The following is a 17,555-nucleotide window of genomic DNA, read 5'->3' as shown; positions in this document are numbered from 1 at the left end:
TATCGGATGCAGTCTGTAAATGTGCTTGACACAACAAGTGTTGTGTACTTTGTCTTATGTACTTTTTAACGAAAAATTTCGGACTCATGGCTCAGTCTTCAACGAGTTAAATAAAGTCTTAAATGGATGCAGAGTTGTGAAAATAGAAAGCGCATTTTAGGCCTGCTCAGAGCGGAAGCTCTAAAACTGTAGTAAACTGTAAAGTGTTTGAGAACTTTATTTTCTTTACATATATATATATATATATATATATATATATATATATATATATATATGTGTGTGTGTATAGCTATATCACCGTTAGACAGGTATGAAGGGCACACTTATTATAATGGGTTGAATTGTAGAAAACAAATATATATTTAATAATTTAACAAATAAATAACTTAATAAATATTTAACAATATTAGATTGTTGGCTTTTATTCATAAAATGATGCTGTTAAAGAAATGTGTTCTTTCTAGGTTAATTTGTAGAAAAATTATGAAATTATTAGAATAAAAGTATATTTAAAAAAAAAGCTGTGTGTGACTAGTTAGTTATTTTGTTATCGATTTACAGCATTAAAATAAATATGTGAAACAAAATAAATAGTGTATGTTTAATTTCACTATACGTGTGCGATTAATCCCACGAAAAGGATGAGATTAATCTTGATTAAAAATTTTAATCTATTGACAGCCCTAGTTTCTGAACATTTTCTTTAATTTATTATTTTCTTTGCCTGTTATAAAAGGTCTTGCCAGTCTTATCAGAGGGGAGGATCACTGTCAAAGCATTTTAATACAGTTTCATTTTGTTGATGGATGAAGGGTGTGTCCGCTTAAATACAAGTCAGCACTAACACAACCACGAGAGGAATGTTGATCCAGAACTGTGTGAACCGAGCGGTATGTCTGAACAAACAGCGAGGAACACAAGAGAGATCAGAATGACAGGCCTGAAAAATTCACTCGTGTTCCAAAAACAGCCCAGTGCAGGAATTCCACAGGCTGGGAGAGGAGATAACCGCCTCCTCTCACTTCTCTGTGTCCGTTACGTCATACCGCTCCCCCCGCGGCGGTCCCGGCACAGCTGGGTCAAGCGTACATTCCGCTCAGGCGTCTCCTGTATGGGAAAGCGGAGACCCGCCACCTGGCACAGGAACAAGGGGAATCACTGACTCTTATTGTCTGCTCTTTTTCTGCTGAGGGAGATCCTGTTGGAAAGTTGTTTTGAGAGGTCTTTAAATGTTTGCCCGTTGCCATCACAGAATAGAAATTGGCAGGTTGACGACAGACAATACGATGTAGATTTGTTTCGTATGGAATTTCTTACACCGTGTTCGGAGAGCAGGGAAATACCAGTATAATGATGATTAGTCATTGACAAAATAAAAAACGTCAGGCATGTCCGGAAAAGTGATTCGTTAATTTTGGATGCCATTCAAATTGAGAGTATGCCACTGTCAAGAATGAAACGCTTGGATCAAGTGACTCAGGAAAGCCCTAAAAATCTGAGGAACCTGTGTTATGTTCTGTGCAGACAGCTGAGAATAGGCTGATGGGTTACAGCTGTGAAACGGACTCTGAATGCCAAGGGGGATGTCGACATTATTCTTCCTTGATATGCCCAAACAACTCTTGGATAATTTTAGACACAGTCTAAATTCTTTATTGGACAAAATATGCTTTAAAACAAATAACGTGCATTGGAACCTAAAAAATGATATAACATTTGTATCGTCATCGTCCTTCCGAATGCTTGGATGTCCAAATTCGGTATTTTTCAGGAAATGGAAAGACACTGTACTTTTGAAATGGTTCAAACAGTCTGTTGTCAAAATTGACAAGCACTTTTTATTACTTTTTATTGGTTACATAACGTATTAGCAAAACCCAGTGACAAACATAAAAGGTGACTTATAATAATGATCTATAGCAAAAAATCAATATCACGAAATATGGAGATACAAGGTTTCAAAAGGACATGAGCGATGTAAAAAATTAAATACTGTGAAAATTAATAGGCACAAAATTTCTAGATTAGTGGTCGACCGATATGGGTTTTTGAATGCCAATGCAGACATCAAATGTAAGTACTATGGCCAACTGTCCGTATGTGATGCCGATATAAAAGAACTTCATAAACGTGCTATATAGCGGCCTAACAGAAAAAAATATAGGCCGACCCTTCAAAAATTATTTCCAAATATCAACCCAACATATCGGCAAAGTCTGTTTATGGAAGTCGTGCCACTCGGCGGCCATGTTTATAACGCTTCTGGGCAGCTATTTACATCATTGCAAGTCCACAGTCCTATCTATGTGAATGGGGAAAGAAGATATTTCTAAAATCGCTACACAAAAAGCACAATTAAACAGCAGATTTCCGATCACTAATTAAATATGACATGAACTATACATAATTTTGGTTTGCTAATTGATGATTGGCTCTTTTTACTGGAAGGCGGGACTTCCTTCGCTAGAGCGGCCATATTGAGTGTTGCATTCCTTGGCATTTATTATAACGGCAGTCCCACATCTTGTTATTAATAAATATTAAATGTAATATTTACAAATATTAATATCTTTGATACCGTTCTATCAATACTCTAGATAACATAGTAGTATAATTTTTACATTTGACCGAAATCACAGTAGCTTATGGTAGTATATTTACTTATTCTGTAAATTACACAGCTTCCTAAGATGACAAAATTTTCTTTTTTTCTTTTTACTTAAATTTTTCATTGTTTGTAAAATCCCCTTCTGTTAAAAAGTAACATCATTGTGAAACATGCCAAATTGCCAAGTGTATTTCATGCATTCATATACCTGCATAGCCCAATCATTTCAGTTTTTGATACAAAAATCGCAACCCTGCTACAAAACCTTTCCTTTTTACACTGAGGGGCCAATTTCACATAAGATGTTCAAAAGCAAAAACACAGCTTGGGTATTCATATAACAGAACATTCATTCGATGTGAAAAAGAAAAAAAAGACCTAGAATGTATTTACTTAACATTGTTGACATTGTTCTGAACTTTTCCTAGTTTCCCACCATTTAAAGCAAGAAAGATAATAGACAAAAAACAGGAAATAAAAGGGAAAGTGCTCACCTGCAACAGGTCATCACTGAGGACTTCTGTTTTCTCTGCTCTGTTAAACAAACCAAAAAAGATCATTAGATATATGCACACCCTGCATACTGAACATTTACATTTGCATTTGACACATGCTTTTATCCAAAGCATTGTATAGTACATTCAGGCCTTTTCAGGCCTTTTTCACAGTACGTACATTGCCTGGGATTCAAAGCCTTGGTGTTGCTAGCGCCTAATGATTCGAGGTACACGAGAGCCTGAACAGGACTTCAACTCAATGCTATGTAACAATTGTAATACACACGGGTAAAAAAGAAGAAACCCTTGTAAAGTTTATCCAACAGCTGACAGTTTCTCCAATGTAACCAACTGTCTGAAATGAGAGCCACAGGTATTTACTTTCCCAGGGAATTTTAGCAGTTTACTGTCAGCCCTGTGAACAAACAGTTAAGACACTATTAATAGTAAACTCATAGGGGCTTTGACCATGGCACTGGATTATGTGCAGTCTATGTGAAACTTCAAGAATGTAAGAGGACAACACCAGGCCTGTTCACACAGCTTACTCACACATATGACAACCGTCTGACACTCCACTGTTTCCCAAAATGAATCAAAGACAGGTTTTGTAACCTCACCTTAAAAATTGCCTTCCTAAATTAGCTTTTTTACTCCTACGTCAGTTTTTGTTACCTAATGTGTAAGCTACTGTAATGATAAGGTAGCTCACGTTGTTTACATAGATAAATAGCTCTTTAGTTGTTTTAACGTACCCTTCTTAAACCAGCAGAACAGACCAGACAAACCAGGTTTTGAAGATCTGATTAGGCTGGTTTAAGCTTTTATGTCAAAAGGTCAATATACTGAAGTGTGCAGCCAGAACGGTGAGAACAGGTAGATACTCCGTCAGATTTATGAACCTTCAAATGGACGTCAACATTAAAGCTCGCAAAATAAAACAGGCTGTGGCGATATAAAAATGCTTAGGGCAGCGAGGTGGATCTCTCTTATTTTCTGTTGTGGCAACCGTAACATTAAAACACATGAAGGATGTCATGTGTAAACATGCTAGTCTCAGCTTGTCCATCCTAATTTAGCATTAAATTCACCACAAACTCGCTTCTCAATTCTTTTTCTATTGGAAGTCAGTTTTTTTACATTTTTCCCAACTTCAACAGTACATAAGAGATCTTTATTTGTAATATAGTACAATTTTATTTTCATTACTTGATTTATCTATGAGCTGCTGTGTTTTCAATAAAGGCCCAGGCATAAAATTAACAGTCGCATTTGTTTATTAACACTACATTTTTTTACACAGCTTGAGTTTCAACCATTCAGATAACATAAGATAGAGCATGTCGTTTATTTCATTGTCATCCCACTAATGCGGACTAATAGTTAATTATATTCATCTTAATATCTTACGTCTTCTCATAGTGATCTGAAAAAGGTGACTTTCACTTAATTCCCACTGCATTAATATGGCATGACTAATATAGGTAGGACACAATAGTGAGTCTCAAAAGTAAAAAATAATCTTATGCACTGCTTTACAATTTCCTTTCGTCTGCCATGTTACCCAAAAATCTCAGCCCCAGTTCTTCACGCTGCCAAAACTACACGATTGTAACCTCGTGACGGCGGAGTTCAGCTGCTTTCAATTAACAAAAGAAGACATGAAGAAAGGTCTACAAGACTGAAATCGATCCATACAGAACTCTAAACGTCTAAGCAAGCTCATGAGATTATATATAAAACAGACCTTAAAAAAAACGCTTTTTAATTTTGTTGATGAAGCTTTACACCCTGAAGAGGAATTAAAATAACAGACAACAACTACAAAGTTATTCCATTCTCTTTACATTACCTTCAATGAATAAATGAATGACTAAGATATAGCCTGAAGCAACATGTCCATGTATGGTTTATATGCATCTATGTGTAAAATCTATATATATATATATATATTGCCTGGAATAGTTTGACTTATTTAATTAAAATTAAAAGTTTGTGTTGCATTTCTGCCTTTAAATTTGTTAATGGACTAGACTACAGAAAAGGTTTGTGATCCTTGTTTTGTGCCTTGCACGTAAGCTGATGTGTATTTGATTGTCTGAATGTAAAATACAAAGCATTTCCTTGTTATCAAAAAAAAAAAAACGTTTCATAGAAATTATTCAAAAACAGGACTTATCAGTTTGTTCCACTTACAAAATAAAAGTCTCTGCATTCTATTCTTTCATTTTTAAAATGTTTAGAACAAAAATATTAATATGGATAACATATATCCGTACATTTCAACATTAGGATATACTGGTGGGAACGATTCCTGACAAAAAAAGCTCTTAACATCTTTATTGTCATCATATTAAGCTTTATATTCAATTTTGCTTAACAACAGTTGTATAGTTTTGTTATGGCCCACTTAGAAGTAAGAACAGATAACGCTCCATAACAATAATCTTTAAACTGACTTCTTGTTTTCTTGAACAATTATTAAAAGCAGACTTTTTACATAATGATCTTCTTGCTCGATCATCTTGCCATTTTGTTCAGTGTGTTGAATCAAACACAGTGCCCACAGGCCACTGAAAGACCTCTGCTGCGATCTAACAATAGTTTGCATTATCAGCAAATCGACAGAAAATTGTGAGGTAATTTTACGTTATACAAGCATGCAGTTAGACAATACATCAGAAAAAAATTTCACCTTCCCAAGGCGTGTTAGTTGTTACATACTTAACATCTAAAAAGATCATTCCTGCATGTGCCTTGGAATAGATTCTTTGATTTCATTCATAGAAGTGAAACTTCCTCAGTACAACTTCCTGTTTAAAAAAGAATAAGAAGAGATTTCCTCTGAGGGGCTGAATGCCGAACACAGTGTACTGCCTCCTCACAATCACAGGAACCATGGGACCAGCGGAGTCCTACATCTAACCACCTCACCCCCGGCCCCCCACATCCCACCCTCAAAGAAGTCAAGTCTGTTTTCTGCATCACTCTCATAATTTATTGTTTGTGAAAGAAATGAGAATTCCAGAACATATTTTCATGTAAAAGCGTTGTGTTTTAGAGGCAATGTTTATGGATAACAATGGATATTTATGTTGTTGTATTATTTAGGAAAAGAGAAACCAAAGTGGTAAATCCACAACCTGCAATTTTTGTTCAACCTGGTCAGTCCTTGTCTAAATTAGCATAACAAACAGCGAGGCAAAATTACAGGTCAAAACAAACTGTATTTTATTTTCACAAATCACACTTTCAATGTTTATGCTCCGTCAACAGAATAACTGTAGAGCTGGATCTAGCTTCACAATTTGAGGTCACATGCCTCTGCTAACAGCTCTTTCAGCCCATGGGCATATGTGATATATTTGAGCCACTGACATGACAGGGTTTTAACAAAGTCATTGGGGGGAGGGTGTCATGTCGTTTACTTTTCCTAATATGCTAGAACATCTGTATTGTGATCATATGGATGCAGTGTCTCACTTTGACATATTTACTTAAGTGTAGGGATGCACAATAAATGATCGCCCATATTGATATCGGTTGATAAATGGTCATTTTTAATGTTATCGCTATCGATAATACAATTTATGCCGATGATTTAAAGTCAATAAATCTTCAATCATTTCCTTTGGTTGAACTACTTCATCTGCACACTGCTCAAAGTTAAAATAGAGTACAGTACTGTCTTTCTGTCGTGATCATTCACTTACTGCTTTTATCAAAACATTGGTGATGTAGGTAGAGTATATAATTACAGTATTTAGGATGTGTATATATAATTTCAATGTGTAAATGACAAAAACAATTGTTTGAATCAGACTACTGTCTCAATGCTTTCTTTCTTGAGACCTGTTTGACATGTGGCTATTGAAAACATTTTTCTGGAAGAACATCTATAATTGTTTATTAAATATACCAGAAAAGATTGAAGGTTAAAGAATTGTTAGCTATTTTAAAGTAGGCTTGGTACATGATTTTCAATGGAAAAATTATAACTAATGGTTACCTTGTTTTCCACTGTGAATGTTTTCAAATAAAAGCAGTTGTCCACTTTTTGCCTTTTGTTTCAGTCAATTTTATATTAATATTTAGATACTTTATATCGGCCAATATATCGGTTATCGGATTCCAATGTTAAAGAAGTATCGGCCAAAATTTACATATCGGTGAATCCCTACTTAAGTGTCAATGCACAATTAAACTATAAATCTATTTGTATAATGTATACAGATGTCTCATATTTTGTGAAAAGAAAACATTGGGCTTGTGATGGTGCACATACTCCCTCTTTACAGAGAGAGTTGTTTTGTTAAACCCAACAGGCTTGATAGCGTTTTAAACTTCCAGGTAATCCAAATTTTGAGACAAAATTATAAATCCCCTTGGTTATCTTCCTTAGAACAGAAAATGAAAGGTAACGCCACAGTTGACCTCAGCGTGAACAGAGCAAACTGTTAGCTACTAGCATTTCGCATTGCATAGTGTCCTATTGTCACCAAGTGAGCCGAAAGCCTCTGGTGGCCGATCAAATTACAGACATTTAAAGGGAATGAGGCAGAAGACATGGATGCTAACGGTCAGGTTAACCATCAGGTAAATGAGGATGGCTGCTAGTTAGCAGTATCCCTCCAACCGAGTGTGTCATTACAGCATAAAACAAGAAAGGTGCATAACAAATACTGGAGGATACTTACTAAAAGTAATTTCCAGTTAAATTGTGTGGAACTCATACCAATACATTGAAACTAAAGTTAAACCTACTGAAATACTTGAAGTGACCAGATTATTTCTCTGTCTAGAAGAAAAAATCATCTACATTAACACCCTCACTGATCTGTGAACACGTCTGTCCACACGTTGAGCATCTAAAATACCCTCGAGGACACAAACAGCTTAGAAGAATGCAGTTTGAGGCTTTATCAACAGAGGAGTCAGAATTGATGAGCATGCACATACCACATCAATCTAGGACACAAAGTATGAGCTCAAAGGATACTGTTAGATAGTTGACAAACAAACAAATGAGGCAAGTAAACTAAGAATAGTGAAACAAAAATGCATTAATGGCATTTAGACATAGAATCTAAGGAGCCTGATAAAACCAATGTAATCCATCACAGTCTAATGGGTTTTACGTTTATAACTGTATTGGTTTTAATGGAGAGTATGATGGTCTCCGTGGGTCATGATGGGTTATATTGGAACCAGTAGAACATTATTAATTTATACTGGAAAAGTCCCAAAACACAGTACATGAAAATGTGGTAATGGTTTTGATGGCAACAGCTCATATCGGTACATAATGTTAGAATTTGTTTTGCTTTTTTAACAAGGGATGCTCTCACTACACATATAAATCATCGTTATCTTTATTTATCAGATAGCTAATCTTAAAGGATTTCCCATCAATAGTTTGTACTAAATACACAACAGCAAGGCCACAACTAACCGTATTCACACATACATCTGAGCTGCGCTGGTAATAAAAGTCGAGTCTTTATCTAAACAACTGCGCAAACCGAATATGCTATAATGTCAAAAAACGAAGTTGACTCTTTAGCAAGTTTATGTTATACTAAGCGGTAAATAGGGAATGATTTGAAGGTTAATTCTTCGGCTGCCGCCTTGACAACATAACATAACAACAGATCAAACCTTGGCTGCTCGTGCCCGTCCACGATAAGAAGAAACTTTAAATCTATACTTGCCTGCCAACGGTTTGATTGGCGAGCTGTTTCATCCGATTGAACTGTTTCTTCATTTTATCGGCCTCAAAAACCAGATTTTAAGACGTGGACAGTGTGTTCGTCGATGCCTCATCAGCCGAACGATCCTTGCGAAGTCGCGTGGATAATCACATTAAAATACCCGGTGAACGGTTAGCTCAAGCAGCTAGAAAACTAGCCCGATCGGTGTATGAAAAAAAACAGTAGTGTGGAAAAAAGTTAGCTCCGGTAAAAGCGGTGCTCGGTTCATGTCACTCCGTGTTGCAACTCTTCTCATAAGTAAAGTGAGTGATGTTTTCCACATATGCCAGCCCGTGACATCTACGGGAAACTGTGGGAGTGCATGGCAGCGGGCTGATCACTCCAACCGTGTCGGGTAGTACTGCGTTTCACTGCTCCAGACCGATCGTGATGGCATCGTGTGGATATAGGGGTTGTCTCAAAACTAGTGCGCTGACTCAATGGATTGCATTTAGCAGCATATAAGGCGCGTTTCAAGTCAGCTGGTTTGGAAAGCGTCTACGGTGCTGTCTGTGTAGACATCTTCCGAAAGTGTTGATCGTGTAGGCAGCTTAGCAGACTTTAAGACACAGCCAGGAAGTCTACGTCGAGTTCTTAACTCATATTACCTTCTGTAATAACCGTACACTCCCTATCTTTTCTATTTATACAGTCTAGTGTAAGATTTTACATCATATCGGGGTGTGTATTAATACTAACATACATACAGGGAAATATAAATAAATAATTTTCACCCCGTCTTAATTTGACAGCTCGCACAAGACTTTCTTTTCAAACGCGGGTAGCACTTTCTCAAGTTATACAGATAGTACGTTAATAGGCGTCTAAATGACAATTTAACTAGAAGTATAAGAGAGATACTGATATTAATTCTTTAGACACGTTTGTATTTCTCATTTTGTAGCCCCTATTAATAAATCTGTGCTAACGGAAAATTTTCCGTTATAAGTGTATTATTGGCGTATAGTTGAAAACCGAAAGCAAATATATGAAACATTAACATGATATTTATAAAATAACTGTTTGAACGACGTGCAGAGTTAACAAGGGAACATCTGAATAACCAATGTGAAAGTTACACACAAATGTGAATTAAATTTAATGTCATGCGCAGTAAATCAAGTCGCCACCCCGAGGTGCATTATGGGAAAGTCACTCACCGGAAGTATATGTAAACATGTGATTGTCATCGAGAGAGTTTGTAGGAGTGTTCTTACTGTTGTGCGGCTGTAAATAAAATAACTGTATTACGTGTTAGTAAATGTGATTGAAACGTATTTGAAGAATCTGCTAATGTGCAATGAAATGCTGATCCACAGCTACGTTTAGCCTACTCAGTCTGGCTAACATTTAGCATTGGCGTTTTAAAGAATAAAACATGAGTCACTGACGTATTTAACAGCTGTGATTATCAAAGATTTATTTTTTGCTTTAAACCGGACAGTTTATGGCATCCAAGCAACCATTTGCAGATTCTGACACTGCCGATGAAGCTGTCAGATCAACATGCGACGATGCATCGATCTGCAAAAGGTAGCTACGACGTACAACAAACGCAGTAAAAAGCGCATTTTGAATTTATATTTATCGTTTATAATTTATAGTTTGATTAAAGCTTATTATTTGTTACTGAGTTTCATTCGTGGCATTATACCACCTGCAACTGATGAGCATTTAAAGTACCATCAAATTGGCAAAATATTTTTGCTTGAGTTGTTGCAATGGTTCCATGAACATAATTTAGTATTCTTTATACTGTTTGCACATTTTTATTAATAGTTGATTACGGGTTTGGTCCGTAGGTTTGCTTCCAGTAAAGGTTACTGGACTGACCCCTACCTTCAGTATTTTGTGAGGCAAACAGGTGAGCGTAAAGCACCTGAGATCAACAGAGGTAAGCATTTTTGTTCAAATGTCTCCCCCTAATGGACAACATTTGCCATTTCGTTTGTTGTAATTTAATGTAAAAAATGTGTATGTTGTTGTAGGTTATTACGGTCGTGTTAAAGGGGTTTATCATCTACTTGATGCTTTTCTGAAGAAGACACAATGTGACTGTCAGGTGGTGAATCTTGGGGCAGGACTGGATACTACTTTTTGGAGATTAAAGGTTGTAGATTTTTTCTACATATTGCATAATAAATATTTTACAGTGTAATGTAAAATTTTTGGGGTCCAAAACAACAACAGTGTTAGTTCTATTTTTATATTGGTTTTATGAGGGATAGGTCTGTTCTTTTTCTCATGGAAAAGCCTTTGTGTTTTTTATTTTAGGATGAAAACATTATGCCGAAAAAGTACTTTGAAGTTGACTTTCCAATGATTGTTGCCAGAAAAATACACCACATCAAGTAAGGTGTACAGCCTCCCTTATGTTATATATATTTTTTCATTGCATGTTTAATCAATTGGTCATAACATGGATTTTATTTGTACTGTGTTGTTTAAGCCACATGACAATAGAGGGCGACAAAGTGTTAACTGACTCGTTGGCATGTATGATTCTGCTGGAAAGCAATGTTTGCATGCAACAATACAGCTCACCCACTGCTCAATACGTACCTCGATTTTATGTCCGCCCACGGTATTCGGTTATGATGGCTTGGTACATTAAAGTGTTTTTTCATTGTTTTATGCTTATGTGACAGGTGGAACAGTGAAAACTTACTTAAATTCTCTTTATTTTATTGACTGATTAAATTATGTTTAAGCAAAAATCAACTTGTACAAATTCCTGATGTATTGAATAAATGTAAAGATTAACACTCGCAGCTCACAGCAGTTTTTGGTTTACTGTTCATCAACATGCCAGTACAATAAGCATGTTGAAGTCAGAGTATTTAAAATGACTTAATATAAAACATGCTGTAATCGAAGTAAACGTGTGCTCAATGGGAAAGGCCAAACATAATAAATGAATAAGGTGTGCCACTACCATTGCAATAAATTGGATGAAATGCTATGCTAAATTGGTGCCTGGCAGAGCTCTTGGTATGACGTAAATAGCTGTCCGAAAGTCCGCCGAGTTATGGGGTGTGATAACTCAACCAAATCGTGAAAATTGACTTTGCCGTGCCGGCTGACGTATGAGTGGATAAGCGCCGTTACTTGAAACAAACAAGAACTACATCATGCATAGCTGTGGTGTTATGAGCCAAAAACATACAGCTAATAGTATAGTAATCATTTCCAGGCGCTTATCACTTGTACGTTATTCAGGCCCTTATCCACGTTTATGTTTATCAGGCGCAAAATACAAAATATGCATTTCTCAGTTCGCCCGCCGCCACCCCACTGCCTACATTGAGCTCAGCATCGCCACATGAACATGTCGTCTAACGTCTAAAATTATATGTCTGACGCTTATATACTAAAGGATTTCTGCCAGACGGCTAGCGTGCGGATACACATCAGTACTCCTCTCAGTAAGCAAAGCTATCCCCAAAAAGTTCAGTTATCACACCCCATACCGAGTGGCAGGACTTTCATTAAACAGACTTTTTTGCGTGGTGCTGTAGACGTTCTTTCTGCATGTGCTGAGAGCAACGCAAACTTGCTGCTTTCGTATGCAGTGTAAAAATACATTCTTGATGTGGCAAATTTGGACATTATCACTTTAGTACAACGGGCATACAATAAAGCCACCCTGCAGGCAGCCTCACTTTACCACTCTATCCACGAACCGTGGAGGTCGTACTAAACAGTTCAATATTATAGTGAGTATTGTGGCATCCCTAGATTTAATCTATGTGATTATCTCGTAAAGTTATGAAAAATTTGTTTATTAGCCTACTTATAGACAGCTAGCTTGAGGCATTTTTAGAAGACAGTATATGGTCAGTTCCTTTTATATTACATTGACTATAATTGCCAAAATATAGACATATTAGTTTAAAATCATTATTTATTCTGATGAACATGGAGAAAGATGCTTGGAAGAAAGCTTGTTACCTTGGAACCTGTTGACTACCATAGTTGGAAAAAATACTTTTTTTTGTTCTGTTGAACACAAAAGAAGATATTTTGAGGAATGTAGGACGGCAAAACGTTTTGACTACCATTGTAATCGGTTCTATTATGGTAGTCAATAGGGTCCAAGAACTGTTTGGTTGCAAGCATTTGTCCAAATCTCTTTCTCAGTTTTCAACCAAACATACTGAAATTTATAAAGGTTCGGAGAGTGAGAAATTCATGACAGAATTTTCTTTTTTTTAACAGAAGTTAACTTATACCTCTTTATCGCCATCTCTATGTGAAGCATAAAATGGCTTGAAGTTCAAATGACCTCAAACTGATAATATTTTTGAAACCGAACCTGACAGCTCAATTTATGAATTGTAATCCTAAACGTATTTTTGCAAATGGGATTAAAGTTATAGTTAAACCAAAAATAAACATTCTGTCGTCATTCACTCACTGTCTTGTCATTTCAAACCTGTATGACTTTCTTTCCTCTGCAGAACACACAAGAAGATATTTTGAAGAATGTTGGTAACCAAACCATGGTACCCTTTAACTTGTAGAAGTGAATGGCGACCGTTGTTTGGTTACCAACATTCTTCAAAATATATATATTTTTTGTGTGTTTAGCACGAGAAAGAAGTCATACATGGTTAAAATGACAAGAGAGTGATTTAATGATGACCGACTTTTCTGAGTTATCAGGTTTAGAAAGTTTTTATTTACTTTTTAATTTTCAACCATAAAGAATTATGGATTTTAGGTTATACTATTGCAGTGATATTTGGAAGCAGACGGATCTTTTGGTGCGAATGTATATACAATAGAGTTCATAGTCTACTTTTCCTGTTCCTCAGTCAGTGGAGCATTACATTGACTGTACAAAGACCAGGAAACACACACACTGAACAAAATGTATATCTGAATGCATTGCAAGTGGCTTTGAATAAATGTGTCTGCCAGATGGATGTATATATAAACACTCTCTAATTTTTTTTTTCTTTTAACAGAACAAAACCTCCACTGTCAAAACCTTTAATAGAGTCTCACTCCACAGATTCACTCCTTCTGGGTACTGCAGTCAAACTGTAATGTTGTATTTTTCTGTTGCATAGTTAATACTACAACCTCTCCTCTGTATTTTGCTTTGATAGAGGGCCACAATCTGGACTCAGACAAGTTTTGTGTCATCAGTGCTGATCTTAGGGACCTCTCAACTCTAGAAGACAAGCTGAAAAAGTTTCATATAAACCCAGAGTATGTTAAAACCTTCTTTAATCAAGAAAAAAATTGAGTTATTATCTGAAAACATACATTTGAATTCTGTGCATCCTTCATAGGGTTTACCCATCCTGTTTGAGTTACTAGCATCTATTGTTTTGTTGTCGTGCATCTCTGTTGATGCCCCTGACAACAATAGTACACTTGGGAGCATTCAGAGGTTCCTTAGATGCGTCAATAAGTACTTGTTTTCTTTGATGTGAACTGATGAGACCTGGAGGAAGTTACCGTTCCAGTAGGTGTATGACATCAATGGCGTCATTTTCAAGGTCCTTCACCTTGAATTTTTTTCCTGTTGAGTTGATTTTATGTCCACCCTAACTTGGCGCCTTTGCGTTTGCCAGCTTGCCTGCAAATCGCATCAGTGTCTCAGATTCTAAATAAAAACCAGTCTGGACCTCATTGTCTGAGCGTGCAAACCTGATTTCCTACCGTGTACTTCAGAACTTTGCTACTGGTTTTGTTTTGGCCTCGAATAACAGCTTTTGTTTTTTAATGCATATAAGCAAATGGAATCATGATGTTCCTAATATGTGTAAAAACAGCCCTGTTCTTGCTCCATTTTGAAGGTGATGCCAAATAGTTATTATTTCAAATGGTTGTTCTTTTATGCAGGAAACGTCATTTCCAGTTAAGTTAAGTTTAGCTTTCCTTCAAAAGGAAGCCATATCAGAAATGAGTCACGGGACACTTTCCCACCATTGATATGAACTGAATTATGTATATCACTCTTTTATCTGCTTCTTTTCACCCAGGTTGCCCACTCTGTTTATGTCTGAATGTGTGCTGGTGTACATAACCCCTGAGCAGTCCTCGAAACTTGTACACTGGATTGCAGACACCTTCCCCACTGCCATGTTCATAAACTATGAACAGGTGAGGCACTTTTCCTTATTTATTAGAGTGCTGTCGTCAAATAATAACAACACATTATATCTGGTCTGCGAATTTAGAGCTAAGCAAAAAATACTGTTCTGCTCAAAAGATCAAGGCACATTAGAAAGTTTCACAAAAGCCTTAACTACTATATAAAATATAAATTTTGTATTTCCAAATGATTAAATGGATAGCTTCTAATGATTCAGTTTATTGATTAACACTTTTTTTTGCATCAGAAGTCACTTATATCTTTGCATTTGTAATAGACATTATAAAATCAAAGTAAACTTGGAAAAACACAAATGTAACTATGAGAATTTTGTTGACTAAAAATGCAAATCAAAACTTTGCGTTATTTAGCACATATATATTTTTCCTTTTTAAAAATCTAGTTAATTTGATCTAAGGCATCACCCTTAGATGGTTTTAAAAAGTATTGAAGAAGTTACTGTCTATTCTGGGCTTTTACTGGGTGCTTATAAAAGATAATAAATAAATAAATTGTTTTGTAAATATTTGTTTATGTTGTATATTAATCATAATGTATTAATTCATAATTTAAACATTTAGGCGTTTACTTTCAGAGCATAAGATTTTAAAAAAGACATTTCAGTCAAATGACCATAAACCTCAAATGGATAGGTCATCTGTCATCATTTACTCACCCTCAAGTTGTTATAAAACTGTATGCATTTCTTTGTTGTGTTAAACACAGAAGAAGATATTTTAAAGAATATAGGAATCTAAACAGTTCTGATGCACCATTAACTACCACAGCAGTTTTTTCCCTACTATGGTTGTCCATAGTGACCCAGAACTGTTTGGTTACAAACAATTTTCCAAATATCTTTTTGTATTCAGAACGATAAAATTTACACAGGTTTGGAAGAACTTGAGGGTGAGTAAATGATGACAGAATTTTAAGATTTTTTCTGTGAACTGTCCCTTTAAATTTAGAAATGTGTTGTCAGTGTTAAATCCTAACTGTCCATATCACTTCAGGTAAACATGGATGATCGCTTTGGGCAAATCATGATCGAGAACCTGCAGAGACGTCAGTGCAATCTGGCCGGGGTGGATTTGTGTCAGTCTCTGGACTCTCAAGTACGACATTCAGGCGTGCCGCTCGCTTTCTAACTCATTGTTCAGATGTATATTGCTCTGACATTCTACAGAACATACCCAACTGTTAAACTGCTGTTACACCCCGTACAGTGAAGCTAGCACTATCTCAACATTACACAGGGTATTGCTCACAAGTTGTTTTCCTGCTCGACATACAATAGGTGATCAACATTCAGGAAAACAGCGCTGTTAAGACTTCAGTCTTTGTTTACTGCAGCCGCTGCCAGAACTGTTTAATCTCGCATGTAGTATCAAGTCTCTCAAGACAATTTTTAATAAGTACAATGCAGTGACAAAGTATTTGGCCCCAATTGATGCCCTCTGTTTTTACATCAAATGTTTATATAAGATGGTTTTGAATAATTATTTTTATGAAGTAACAGAAAAAGATTCTAGTAATCTTTCTAGTAAACGCTGGCATGATTTACCAAAAGCAGCATGTTTGTGTTAAAATTACACTTAAGTTTACCACAAAATTTCTTCAAGTACACAATGCTACAATCAAAGGAAATTCCAAAACAGTTGAGAAAATTGTTTCAGATACATCAGTCTAGAAAGGGTTATAAAGCTTTTTCTGTTGTTTTTCACAAAAGTGCAAGCCTTTGGAAACCAATGAATGAAATTTGTATATTTTATTTATTTATAAAGTTTTTGCATTGGGACCTGGAAGACTTGGAAGGATGCAGGAATGCTGATGTGTTCAAGACATGTTTTCTGTGATGCATTAAATTTGTCATGTATTTTTAATAAATTCATTTAGTTTTTCAAATAGGCAGTAATAGAGAAGATGTGCTGTAAAGGGGCAAATACTTTTCACTGCAATGTGTTTGGTCTACATATCTACCCTTATGGGTAGAAAAAAAATGGTGTGCTTTGCTTGAATTTTGCATCCAGTTTAAGTTGACTGTGTGTTTCAACAGAAAGAACGATTTTTGACGACCGGCTGGGAAAGCGTGAACGCACTAGATATGATGACGGTCTACAGCATGCTTCCTCAGGAAGATGTAGCCAGGTATGCACATCATTGTTTTAAAATTGACCTTTACAACTGGAGGATTTGGCATCAGTGCAGTGACATGTGTGATGTACATTAACAGAATTGAGCGGCTTGAGTTTTTAGATGAGAAGGAACTTCTTCAACAGCTTCTGCAACACTACTGCATCTGCTGGGCTGTAAAAGATAAACTTAATTTAGGTGAGGCTGTCATGTTGTCATGAACTGCGTTTGAGTTTGGTTAGTTTTAAACAATTTCACAAGTTTTAAGATTTTACAAAACAGTATATCACTGTATCTAATAGCAGACTTCTCTTTTCAGGCATCTCGCAGATCGGGTTTTAAACGCCAGTAGGGACTTTGAAAGTTTGCTTTGAGACGACAGGAAATAAGGAATCTAAGGAAGTCATTTATATCTGTTTTTCCATAGTTGAGCCCAATAAAAATAAAGACTACTGGCA

The 17,555-nt window shown here is 36.1% G+C and overlaps 2 protein-coding genes across 5 annotated transcripts in view; one reads left to right on the top strand and one right to left on the bottom strand.

Annotated features, from left to right (window-relative positions):
* Positions 1-8,956, bottom strand: part of arhgap17a (Rho GTPase activating protein 17a) — a 20,844-nt gene extending 11,888 nt beyond the window's left edge. For both annotated transcript variants that reach the window (XM_056771254.1, XM_056771255.1), the window contains exons 1-2: positions 8,817-8,956; positions 3,103-3,142 (exon numbers count right to left, since the gene is read on the bottom strand). In XM_056771254.1, coding sequence (XP_056627232.1) covers positions 3,103-3,142; positions 8,817-8,869 — 93 coding nt within the window. In that variant the 5' untranslated portion in view covers positions 8,870-8,956. The remainder of the gene's footprint in view (positions 1-3,102; positions 3,143-8,816) is intronic.
* Positions 8,564-17,555, top strand: lcmt1 (leucine carboxyl methyltransferase 1). Of its 3 annotated transcripts, none has more exons than XM_056771260.1 (12): positions 8,564-8,587; positions 10,300-10,388; positions 10,658-10,749; positions 10,844-10,965; positions 11,130-11,206; positions 13,826-13,887; positions 13,970-14,072; positions 14,852-14,972; positions 15,978-16,079; positions 17,021-17,112; positions 17,198-17,295; positions 17,417-17,555. In XM_056771260.1, exons 2-12 carry the CDS (start codon positions 10,303-10,305, stop codon positions 17,437-17,439), a joined length of 978 nt encoding a protein of 325 aa, XP_056627238.1. In that variant the 5' UTR covers positions 8,564-8,587; positions 10,300-10,302; the 3' UTR covers positions 17,440-17,555. The 3 variants fall into 3 exon arrangements, with proteins under 3 accessions (XP_056627238.1, XP_056627237.1, XP_056627239.1); XM_056771259.1 differs by lacking the exon at positions 8,564-8,587 and adding an exon at positions 8,984-9,118; XM_056771261.1 differs by lacking the exons at positions 8,564-8,587; positions 13,826-13,887; positions 13,970-14,072 and adding an exon at positions 8,984-9,118.

This window comes from Triplophysa dalaica, chromosome 17 (assembly GCF_015846415.1).
Source record: "Triplophysa dalaica isolate WHDGS20190420 chromosome 17, ASM1584641v1, whole genome shotgun sequence".
In the NCBI taxonomy this organism is placed as follows: Eukaryota; Metazoa; Chordata; class Actinopteri; order Cypriniformes; family Nemacheilidae; genus Triplophysa; species Triplophysa dalaica.
The sequence above is the reverse complement of the archived record's forward strand: the minus strand, read 5'-3'. Positions and strand labels throughout refer to the sequence as shown.